At 33.7% G+C, this 12,138-nt stretch overlaps 1 protein-coding gene across 3 annotated transcripts in view; it reads left to right on the top strand.

Annotated features, from left to right (window-relative positions):
* The window catches only part of SMG1 (SMG1 nonsense mediated mRNA decay associated PI3K related kinase), an 88,125-nt gene that overhangs the window by 31,436 nt on the left and 44,551 nt on the right, over positions 1–12,138 (top strand). For all 3 annotated transcript variants that reach the window (XM_032460967.1, XM_032460966.1, XM_032460968.1), the window contains 14 exons: positions 289–386; positions 1,582–1,755; positions 3,621–3,845; positions 5,079–5,180; positions 5,859–6,128; positions 7,642–7,772; positions 7,936–8,097; positions 8,548–8,666; positions 9,140–9,227; positions 9,453–9,554; positions 10,029–10,169; positions 10,731–10,930; positions 11,336–11,532; positions 11,701–11,862. In XM_032460967.1, coding sequence (XP_032316858.1) covers positions 289–386; positions 1,582–1,755; positions 3,621–3,845; positions 5,079–5,180; positions 5,859–6,128; positions 7,642–7,772; positions 7,936–8,097; positions 8,548–8,666; positions 9,140–9,227; positions 9,453–9,554; positions 10,029–10,169; positions 10,731–10,930; positions 11,336–11,532; positions 11,701–11,862 — 2,171 coding nt within the window. The remainder of the gene's footprint in view (positions 1–288; positions 387–1,581; positions 1,756–3,620; positions 3,846–5,078; positions 5,181–5,858; positions 6,129–7,641; positions 7,773–7,935; positions 8,098–8,547; positions 8,667–9,139; positions 9,228–9,452; positions 9,555–10,028; positions 10,170–10,730; positions 10,931–11,335; positions 11,533–11,700; positions 11,863–12,138) is intronic.

Here is a 12,138-nt window from a genome sequence, read left to right on the forward strand (position 1 = left end):
AAGCCATGTGTGTAGTGACAGTATGGATATTAAATCTGCTTTAAAAAATGAGAACATGAGGTTGTATTTTAATTTCTGGGGAATTTTTATTTCTGCAGCATTAAAAGAGGTAGTGATTAATCATTAGTATATTTAAGTTAACAGTCCTAATTTTATTTTGTAGGGCATGTTTAAAGGATGGGCAACTTGAAAACTAGATCCCTTTTAAAGGAAGTCTCTTAAATATTTTTTTTACCTTGGACTTAAAAATTTTTTCTACTCTTTCAAAATTTCTTACATGCTTTCTAGGCTGGTTGCAGAGTTTGGAGCCATTCTGGGTAGCCGATCTTGCATTTTCTACCACTCTTCTTGGTCAGTTTCTGGAGGACATGGAGGCATATGCTGAGGTGAGTAAATAAAAAAACTAAGACATTTCCTAAAATTCAGTTAAGAAGAAAACAAAAATAAAAGTCTAAAGCAGGGCAGATTTATTTTAAAATAATTCAGATCCCCTAACGTTTAAGCAAAAATTACAAGACCACTGCAATTAAAATTTTTTTTTCCAGATGCTTTGAAGTTACTAGTAAAATTACCAGAAGGACAAAGAACAATGCAGGCCTAATTTCCCAAAGCTTGAAATAATTTTGATAGCTGGTAATTTTCTGAAGACATTTTCTTCAGCTATATTTCACTTGTATTTTTGGTTATGAAAAGGGCGAATCGATGTTGTATAAAAGCCCCTAAAAACTTTTCTTTTTCTTGTTTTGGGAATCTTGGATCTGGCTTCAGAGGACAAAGCTTGGCTTCAGCCCCTTTTTGAATATGACACTTTTAACAGTGTTGCTGAAGTTTGTTACTGGTTCTCGGATTTCCTGGCCACCGTCATGGCTTAAATCTCATGTCTGAATCTCTTAATGTTTGTTCCTTACTCAGATGGTAATTAGCATGATTCTTTTTTGGTGATCAGGCCTTATGTAAAGATTTAGCTTCATCTTTTCTTTATACTTTCGCTGTTTGTAGCAAACAGTAGAATTCACTACTTTTAACTGTGCCTGTCTGTTTGCTCCCTTTCAGAGAAAAGTGAGGGAATATTTTGCTTTCCACATGCTTCTTTACCCCCACAGCTAGGATGTTTTGGTTCCTAGCTCATCTTTAAAACTGATCTGCTCATCAACCACCCGTTCTAGTTTGTAGAGACTTCCCTTTGATATCCCTCAGATCTAACTTTCTTCGGTTGTTTTGGTGCTTAATTATATGTAGGTATATATTAATTCTAGTACCTCATTTTTTGCTTATCTTTTCCTTTGAGTATATCTAATTTCCTCAGCTAGATTATAAAACTAGGATAGTTCTTATAATGTTGTATAGTTTTTAAGACCAACCCTTTCATTGTTCAGGTTCAACGTATTGTTGAGTTGATTGGCTCAAAGAATACCTGGAATGACATTGTTAGCAAAAACCAATTCAGGAGTGGCAAAAATTTCTGACTTTATTTGTAAAAATCTATCATAAAATTAATTGATTTAAAAGTTGGGAGTTGCTTTTTGTTTGTTTTTTAAACAATGTCCTACTTCAGTAAGAATGCTGTGAATTCACATCTAGGACCTCAGCCATGTGGCCTCTGGGGAGTCAGTGGATGAAGACGTTCCTCCTCCATCAGTGTCCCTACCAAAGCTGGCAGCGCTTCTTCGGGTATTCAGTACTGTGGTGAGGAGCATTGGGGAACGTTTCAGCCCAATTCGGGGTCCACCGATTACTGAGGCATATGTAACAGATGTAAGTTTTAGTAGTCTTTAGTATCATTCAGAAAATTGCTTTTTATTTTAAATTCTTCTCTTTACCTTGTGAACTATGTTATTAACCCTTCCTTTGTTTAGCACGTATGTATGTGTGGCTACTTTCTTAAATAGCCAGAGAAGTATGGAATTCCATATCCCACTCTCCCTCATCCCCCTAGTCTCCCCATGAAAAAAAAGTCCACTCTGAATTTTTAAATGTCCATGAACTTTTCTTTTAGGGGGTCCTTTGTAGGTCCATTTAGTCTTGTTCTTAATACATACTTTTAAATTCTTCAATTTTTTAATAATAATTAATTTTTGCTTTTAAATTATTGCATCTCCTTTTAGTTTCCAAATACTAAGAATAACATGTATAGAGAAACTCCCAAAAAATAATTTTCTTTAAGCATAACAGGATTAAATAACTTGATAGCCTGACATCAAAGGCTATAAAGATGTAAGAACTTAAAATATGTAGTAGTCTGAGACCAATTATTGAGGTGGCTAGATTGCCACATTTCAGCAGCCCCAGATGTCAGCTGTATGATATTACAGTCCAGTGAGTGGTTCAGTATAATGGATGTGAGAAATGAACCTCCATCCTTAAACTCTACTTGAATGAATAAGAAGGGCGAAACCTGTGTGATAAAGTCATAAAAGATTTAACCTAAATGATTAAACTTTTACGGTTAGAATAAAATTTTAGTTTTTATGACCATTTACTTTTTTGAACACATTGCTAGATAAAGTTGAACATTAATTACATATGTAATTCTTGATAAGTTAATTGTGTATTTCAGCAGAAATGTCAGATCCTGAAGATAATTAAAACCAGCATGTTGATATTTTAAAACTGGTTAGAATGGCTTAATATTTTTACATGACTTTGTCAGTAGTGAAATAAAAGTGGATGTAAACCAAAAAGGAAGGAAACATACTATTTCTAGGATATTTTATTTATTAAATGTACTCTTTTATAAAGGTCTTTTAGACCTTTTAAACTTACATGTAGGTTTAAAAAAACTTCTGTGATAGTGGTTGTTGAATATTACAGAAAATTTTAAGAAATACTTTTTGTATCAATTTGTTCTATTTTTTCCTAAGTTATTTTTAATAGAAATTTAGTACATTAATGTTGACTATTATAGTTTAGTGGGGTTTTTGGTAGGAAATGATAAGATTTTCATAATCCTGAAATAAGTATTATATATTATGAATGAGAGTATTCATCTTTACAAAGAGACCATCAGCACATGAACTTTCATAAGCTAAAGCTGTCTTGGATAACTAGTTTTAAAGGGTTGATTAAAAGCCCAAATGCTGCAGGGAGCTATGTTCAATATCTTGTAATAACCTTTAATGAAAAAGAATATGAGAGTGAATGTGTGTATGCATATACATGACTGGGACACTGTGCTGTACACCAGAAATTGACACATTATAACTGACTGTACTTCAATTAAAAAAAAAAACCCAAATGCTAGACTATGGAAAGTTATTCTCATGTCAGGTTATTCCCATGCTATTCTGAGTTCTGGTTTATTTTATGATTATTTTAAGGATTCTCAAGTTTAGCCATTTAGTGACTTCGATGGGGTGTAGGAACTGGGTATGAGGGAAGTACAGGATGGCAAATTCCATTTCCTGTCATTATAGTACTTGAGAATTCTTTAAGCAAGATCCTTTTTGCGTACTGTACCAATGACACCCTTGTTATCCAACCACTGAGAACTAGAATATTAAGAGACTATTGAGAAGGCAGGCAGTTAATTTTCAGTTAAAACGGAATTAAACAGAAACTATTTTCTTACTCTGTGGAAGAATAAATTTTTTTAAAAAGCTGCTTGTTTTCCCCATTTGCAGGTTCTGTACAGAGTAATGAGATGTGTGACGGCTGCAAACCAAGTGTTTTTTTCTGAGGCTGTGTTGACAGCTGCTAATGAGTGTGTTGGTGTTTTGCTCGGCAGCTTGGATCCTAGCATGACTATACGTTGTGACATGGTCATTACATATGGATTAGATCAACTGGAGAATTGCCAGACTTGTGGTACAGATTATATCATCTCAGTCTTGAATTTACTCACATTGGTACATGAATTCTTTTTTGTTGCCTTTTAATATATTGATTCAGACCCTTAAATTTAAATTGATATGGAAGAAATTAAGACCTTGTTGGGTTTTTTGCATTAATTAGTCTTATTTGTATAACCTAGTTTTTTGCCCTATTACCTATTTAACTTGTAGTGTTTAATAGCTCATCCCAGTGTAGCTTTATTCATTTTTTTGATGAAATTATCATCCTTCACAAGACTATCTAGCATTCCTGATAAACACTTTATAGAGAAGGTACTTGATAGCTATTTTGAAAAACCCTGTTATGTTTTGTTTCCCATATTAAACTTCTTTTTACAGTTTTTATTCTTTTTTGACCATAAATATTCCCCCTCTCTCCACCTTTTACTGTGGACATTTTGAACCATTTTTTAGAAAATGTAGAATAGTGTAATGAATCTCTGCATACCTAATACTCAGTTTCTGTAATTAAAAAACAAATGGCCCATGCGGTTTCACCTAGGCCTCCTACTCTCTGCCTCCTCCTTGCTCTCCCTCCATCCACAATGGGATAATTTCAAAGCAAATTCTAGAAGACATTGTGCTGAATGTTTCTGCCATAGTTAACACTTAACCTTTGCCAGTGTAAAAAAATACCCCTGATTAAGTGGAAATATAGATACATGATTTAGGTATCTAAACATTTTAATGTCAATAATGTTAAGGCCTTAAAATATAACATTATTTTTTAATTTAATAGACCATTTTCCAGAGCTGTTTTTAGGTTTACAGAAAAATTAAGCAAAAAGTACAGAGTTCCCATATAACCTCTCCCCATAGTACTTTCCTCTGTTATTATTAATATCTTGCTTTACTGTGGTACATTTATTATTACTGATGAGCTAAGTTGACACAGTATTATTAACTGAAGTCCACAGTTTACTTTAGGATTCACTCTCTGTATTGTGCATTTTGTGGGTTTTGACAAATGTGTGGTGCTGTGTATTCACCATTATGCTGTCATACAGATTAGTTCCACTGCCCTAAAAGTCCCTTGTGTTCCTCCCATTCCCTCTTCTCAGATGGCTGACAACCACTGATCTTCTTACTGTCTTCATAGTTTTGCCTTTTCTAGAGTGTCATACAGTTAGAATGATATAGTACGTAGCCTTTCCAGATTGGCTTTTTTCCTTTAGCAATATGCATTTAAGACTTGTCCATATTCTTTTGTGAATTGATAGCTCATTTCCTTTTATTTTGTTCTTTTAGATTGTTGAACAGATAAATACAAAACTGCCATCATCATTTGTAGAAAAACTATTTATACCGTCATCTAAACTACTATTTTTGCGTTATCATAAGGAAAAAGAGGTAAGTGACACACTGATTGGACTTTTGATGACTTAGGTCATTGAAGAATTTGACTCATGTTACTTAATAGGCTACATAAATCAAATTGAAATGATAAATATTTGATTTAAATACAGGAATTATAATGATTCACTTAATATTTGTTGATTGCATACTGTGTACCTGGATGGAGTGATGTGCCAGATAGTTTTTCCAGATTTCCATCATTTGTTTTTGTTAAATTTATTTTATTAAATTTTCATAAAGGCCAAACAGATGTGTTTGTAAAATTATAAATGCAGAAGTTCTGTGTATGTTTTAAATATAACTTCATTATTTCCTAACTGACTCCCAGTCAAAGCCATTATATAGACTTTCCAAGTAGCTGTAGTAACACCTATCTTAATGAACTGCTGTTTGTATATGTTTTAATACTGGCTTAAAAGAAAAAAAGACCTTTTAAGAAATTAAACATCGTCATTTGTAATTTAGAGGACCTTTTTTTGGTAATAAAGCTTTATAGATTTTAAAAAGTTTACTGATATATGTAGGTTCCCTAAGTTACTTTTTTAAAATTTAAGGTCTTTGGTGTTTTGGACAGTGAATTTATCAATCTTAAACTGATTTTCATCATCACCATTATGCAGATAGTAATTTGCTTTCCATTTAATTTTCATTTGCCTGAATTCTCTTTTTAAGGTTGTTGCTGTTGCCCATGCTGTTTATCAAGCAGTGCTCAGCCTGAAGAATATTCCTGTTTTGGAGACTGCCTATAAATTAATTTTGGGAGAAATGACTTGTGCCCTAAACAACCTGCTACATAGTCTACAACTTCCTGATGCCTGTTCTGAAATAAAACATGAGGCTTTTAAGAATCATGTATTCAATGTAGACAATGCAAAATTTGTAGTTATATTTGACCTCAGTGCTCTGACTACAATTGGAAATGCTAAAAACTCACTAATTGGGGTGAGTCTTTACTTGTAACGGCTTTGCTTTATCCACATTTAAGCCTCTTTCATTGCATGTTAAATGTTTCATTTGCTATCACGGCAGTGCGTCTACAGAATCAGAACAAATGGCTAATATTTTGGACATACCTGGATAACTAAAGTTGACAGGAATATTTTCTTGCCAAGTTTAGCTCTCACCTTCCTTAATAGGTTTTTTTGTATTTGTTTTATTTTTTTAGAAAATTCTTAATGCTTTCTCCTGTTTACTCTAGCATGCTTGTAGAAAATCTGTCAACATTTTCCACAGGACAGATTTGTATAGTTCTTTTAGTATGCAATCCCTTCTTTCTTTGGTATTTTTTTCCTGCTCCCCACTAGAGTTAGTGCTTACATATGGTCCTTACTTTTTTACTACCTACGTTTTTCTAGGTGCATTCATATATTCTTGGGAAAAGATTAAAGATTTCATTCCTTTAAGAAATTTGAAGTGACCCTGCTTTTGATTTATAATTATTGCTATTATTGGTATATTTCTCCCTCCTATGGGACCTTGCAGGATTGAAAAACATATTATTTATAATGAAAAGTAATAGGATATAATTAAGTGGAATAATGTTTTCAAGAGAGAAGGAGGGAAGAGTCAAGATTTGATGTTTATACTTGCATGCTCTCCATATTGTTAGATTAGGTTGCCTTGTGTCCTTCCATAGCTGCTCTTTCCCTCTTTACTAGGTATGGCTTATGTTGGAAGACTGCAGTAGACTCTTCCTTTCTTTGCATTCTAAAAATTTGGTTGTTGAGGAATTCACATTGTGTTCAGATTAGAAGAGGTTTACGTCCTTCTGGAAATGAGGAGGCCTGGGGATAGGTCAGTCAGGTGGAAAGGAGTATCTTAGCAATAGAAAGAAAAGGATGGAAAAAGCTTAGTGTGGCAGGGTGTGTCTTTTTTCTCATTGGACAGGGCAACTTGCCATTTGCAGTATATGGAAAATTAAGGAAGTTTGATCTGCATGGAAGGGTACAAGGGCTTTGTTTAACAGACGAGGGATTAGCAGACCACAACCCCGGACTAAATCCTGCTCAAGATCTTTTTTTTTTTTTTTTTTAATCTTATTGAGATAAAATTCACATATACAGTACCCATTTAAAGTTTACAATTCAATAATTTTTCAAGTATATTCACAGAATTGTGCAACCATCACAAAATGTCACCCATTTTTGTAAAGTTTTATTGGAACATAGCCACTTTCATTCCTGTTTTTTTGTCTGTGACTGCTTTCTAACTGCAGTGGCAGAGTTGAGTTGGACATTGCAACAGAGGTGTCATGTGGCCTGCAAAAGCTAAGATGTTTACTCTTCACAAGAAGTGTTTGCTGATTCCAGGTTTAGTGTACCTAGATTGTTTCCAAATTTAAATATGTCATTTTAATTTTTCAAAATGTGTAGAGATATTTTTTGAAAGATAAACTCTTTCTATGCTTATGTATGTCTTGGAGGAGCCAAACATTTACTTTTTCATATCTCATCAGATGTGGGCACTGTCTCCAACTGTCTTTGCCCTCCTGAGTAAGAATCTGATGATTGTGCATGGTGACCTGGCTGTTCACTTCCCTGCCATTCAGTATTCAGTGCTCTACACATTGTATTCTCATTGTACTAGGTAATGTATTTACAAATACTTCTTATGGAAAACTTTTGCTTTTAAATTTTTTAAGGGGAAGATGGGCCCTTTAGAGTATACATTTTTAAAAAAAAGTGTTGATTTAACTTTGGAATTTCATTTTTTTAAGTGATAGATGAAAAGATTAAATTTTGTCTTGCAGGCATGACCACTTCATATCTAGTAGTCTTAGTTCTTCCTCCCCATCCTTGTTTGATGGAGCTGTGATTAGTACCGTAACTACAGCCACAAAAAAACATTTCTCAATTACATTAAATCTTCTGGGAATATTGCTTAAGAAAGATAATCTTAACCAGGACACAAGGTAACTAATATTTTATAATGTATTATTAACTGTTTCTAATTTCTCTTAATTTGGCATTATAATTTGAGAAACGAAATGAAGACTATCAAGGTGGGGTAGAGCAGCTGCTTTACAATGAAACACTTTAAAATTTTGTTTTATTATTGAATCTAGAATTTCTTGTTCTTGAAAGAATTACATGAAACCTCTCCATCCTGCAATATATTACAGACAAATGTTTCTGTAGAGATTTTAAAAGTTTTTTTGTTATAATATATGCTAGTTTGGGGAAATACTCTCAAAAGACAATTTTGACAAAGTGATTTCTATAGTTTTAATGTTTGTTTCTTATTGCTTGAGGTATTTAAAAAACCAAAAGAAAGCTAATGTAAAAATAATAGGTTATTTAGGTTGTTTTTCTTTTTCTTTTTTTTTTTAGCTGTAAAATCAATTGTATATTTTGCATTTCAGGAAACTATTGATGACCTGGGCTTTGGAAGTGGCTGTTTTGATGAAGAAGTCTGAAACATACGCACCTTTATTCTCTCTTCCATCTTTCCATAAATTTTGCAAAGGCCTTTTGGCTAACAGTAAGATTCTGTGTTTCTTTAACTTTGTTAATCAGTGCTTAAAAGGGATCTTTGATAATTGGAGAAAGATAGTCACTTCAGTGCTTTTCATGACTGGAAACGTATACTCCCCATTTTAATGACAGATGCGTAGTCTGTCTTAAATTTTTTTTTTTGCCATTCTTAATATGTGAAAAATAAGTTGTTTTTAAGTTGTTGTCACATTTTTAAGCTTATGTGAATGTTTATACGTTAAGTATACTTTAAAAACTTCCTTCAGAAAAAGATTTGGGTGAAGGCTAGTCACCTTAAGTGGATTTTGTTGAATATAACATTTTCCGAAATGTTACCGCAAGTGAGGGTTCCAGGCAGGAGCAGCCCCTCATTCATTGTAGACATTCATTGTTTGTTGAAATGAATGGGTTCAGAAAATTATGATATGCTGGCATATAATTTCTTTTGGCAATCTGAAAATATCTTTTAATTTTTAATAGCTCTTGTTGAAGATGTGAATATCTGCCTGCAAGCATGCAGCAGTCTGCATGCTTTGTCCTCTTCCTTGCCAGATGATCTTTTACAGAGGTATGTTTTTTTTTTTTAATTTGAATTTTCTAAGATAATTTTTTTTTTTAAATGAAGGTCCTGGGGATTGAACCCAGAACCTCATGCATGGTAAGCATGCGCTCTATCACTGTTCTATACCCATCCCCCTATAGAGGTATAGTTTAAGGATCCAATCTTTTGACCCTGGCCCTAATAACTTGGAAATATTGCCACACTTGTCATACTCTTTTATTTTTTTTGTAGGTGTGTTGATGTTTGCCGTGTTCAGCTAGTCCACAGTGGGACTCGTATTCGACAAGCATTTGGAAAGCTACTGAAGTCAATTCCTTTAGATGTTGTCTTGAGGTATAACAGTTGTGTTGGGGCAAAGACATCCTACTATGTTTAGTTTAAGAAAAGACAAATTACCTATTAGTGGAGTAATGTCACATCTTGTTTACTTCTTAGTGATTGAAGAGATGTCAAAAGATCAAATTATGCAGATCTAGAAGAAAATAACAAAATTTTATAATTTTTGTAAACTTCTAGGCTTGTGATAATTAGTATAGAATAATATGTATAGTGCCAAAATATGTTTCTCAGTAGCTCAGTTATTTGAAAAACTAAACTATCTTCTTTTATAGTTTTGATTAGGTAAATTTTGGAGCTTTAAGAACCTGAAATTTCAAAGTTGTAATAACATCTCTATGTATTTTTAAAGTCTTAATTTTATATTTTTAACTTTCAAATTTAGTTGGTAGGGAAATAATTCATTTACAGTATGAGCTAACCTTTTAACTAAAACATTTTGCGTAACAATGTTTTTTATTTTGTCTGCAGCAATAACAATCACACAGAAATTCAAGAAATTTCTTTAGCATTAAGAAGTCACATGAGTAAAGCACCAAGTAACACATTCCACCCACAAGATTTCTCTGATGTTATTAGTTTTATATTATACGGGAACTCTCACAGAACAGGGTAAGACATTTCTTTGACTCTTTCATCTGGGAAAAGTAATTGAAATACGCTTGAATATCTGAACCCTGTGCCCAGTTTTGAGGAGAAAATATGTCAGGGGTGGCAGAGCAGAAAATAATATTCTTCTCAAACGGGTTATTTTAGTTTTCAGCAGTGGAAAGAATTGCTTTGAAGTTGGCATCTGAAGAAACAAAAATGGGCTTTGAAATTGATTGTGAAATGCGGTGACAGTTAACTGATCTGACCTGGTAGTCATTGCTCTGGGGAGAGGCTTGGGGGCATAGGCATTCTGGAGATGTTTAGTTGCAGTGCGTGTTTTGTCCTGATGGCCAGATTATCTTGAGCCTTTTATCCTAATAATCCACCCGCATCATACCCCATTCTGTTTCACTTGAAAAGACCTCCTCAAAATGAGAGGTGGGGATATAATGCTTCCCAATTTTATATGTTTTGCCTTTTTCAAGTAGAGAATATTGTTGTCCCTTACTCCCATTTCCCTTGCAAATTTTTTTTTTAAATGAAGTTGTCATTGTCTGTTAAATATGAAACTGCTTTTCCCAGGAAGGACAATTGGTTAGAAAGATTGTTCTATAGCTGCCAGAGACTGGATAAACGTGACCAATCAACAATTCCCCGCAATCTTCTAAAGACAGATGCTGTCCTTTGGCAGTGGGCTATTTGGGAAGCGGCACAGTTCACTGTCCTCTCTAAGTTGAGAACCCCACTGGGCAGAGCCCAGGATACCTTCCAGACAATTGAAGGTAATCGACTCTGTGCTTTTTCAAACTTTGTTATGTGAATACTTTTAAGCTTATATTAAGAAATAATGAATTTTTTATCTTTGGTAAAAATTTGAGAGTATATAATTTTTTTCTTTAATACTTGAACAGTTAATCTTCTTAGATAAATTTGTTAGAATAAGCGTCCATTGAGTAATTGTGTTGGCAACATTGTTATCTGTTTGTGTTCACAAATTTAGGAGATTTATGTGGGGAAAACATTTTTTTCCTCTAAAAATGAAAAGATTTTTCATGGTGGGAGGTTTGGTTTTAAATGATGGATATACAGAGGATACTGGATATATGTGAATTTGTGAAATTATCTCCAAGAACTTCTAGACTCTTTGAAGATTCCTTATAAATTTAGAATGTTGTCTTTGGTTTTAGGTATCATTAGAAGTCTTGCAGCTCACACATTAAACCCCGATCAAGATGTTAGTCAGTGGACAACTGCAGATAATGATGAAGGCCACAGTAGCAACCAGCTTAGACTTGTGCTTCTTCTGCAGTATCTGGAAAACCTAGAGAAGTTAATGTATAATGCATATGAGGGATGTGCCAATGCATTAACATCACCTCCCAAGGTTGGTTTCAGTCGGCTGAATGTTGCTTTGCAGCAGTTTCAGGGTCAAATCTGGTAGTGTGTGCAGAGCTGAAATCACAGTAGACATGTGTATGTGCTTTATGTGTATTTGAGATATCTCTGCCTATAATTTGAACCCGTTCTGAGCTCTTTTCTCTTAATTCTAAAGGTCATTAGGACTTTTTTCTATACCAATCGCCAAACTTGTCAAGACTGGCTGACTCGAATCCGACTCTCCATCATGAGGGTTGGATTGTTGGCAGGCCAGCCTGCTGTGACAGTGAGACATGGCTTTGACTTGCTTACAGAAATGAAGACAAATCCGTCTCAGGTAACGTGTGTGTGAAGTTAATTGTAAACCTTTAATTAGAAAAATTAGGGCTTAATTCCTTTGCTGTGATTTAATCTATTATAAAATAAGTTAAAGGTTCTGTTCATTTTTAAAGCTTTTGATCTAATATTTTTGTATAATAATTAACTTCCAAAGTCACCTACTCATATTTTTTGCTCAGAACATGTGAAAATGCTCATTACTTATGCTTAAGGGTTGTGTATAGAAGACAATATTTTTATAATAATTTGTAATAACTGTAATGTATAAGAAAAT

The sequence above is a fragment of the Camelus ferus genome, chromosome 18 (genome assembly GCF_009834535.1).
Source record: "Camelus ferus isolate YT-003-E chromosome 18, BCGSAC_Cfer_1.0, whole genome shotgun sequence".
NCBI classification, from domain to species: Eukaryota; Metazoa; Chordata; class Mammalia; order Artiodactyla; family Camelidae; genus Camelus; species Camelus ferus.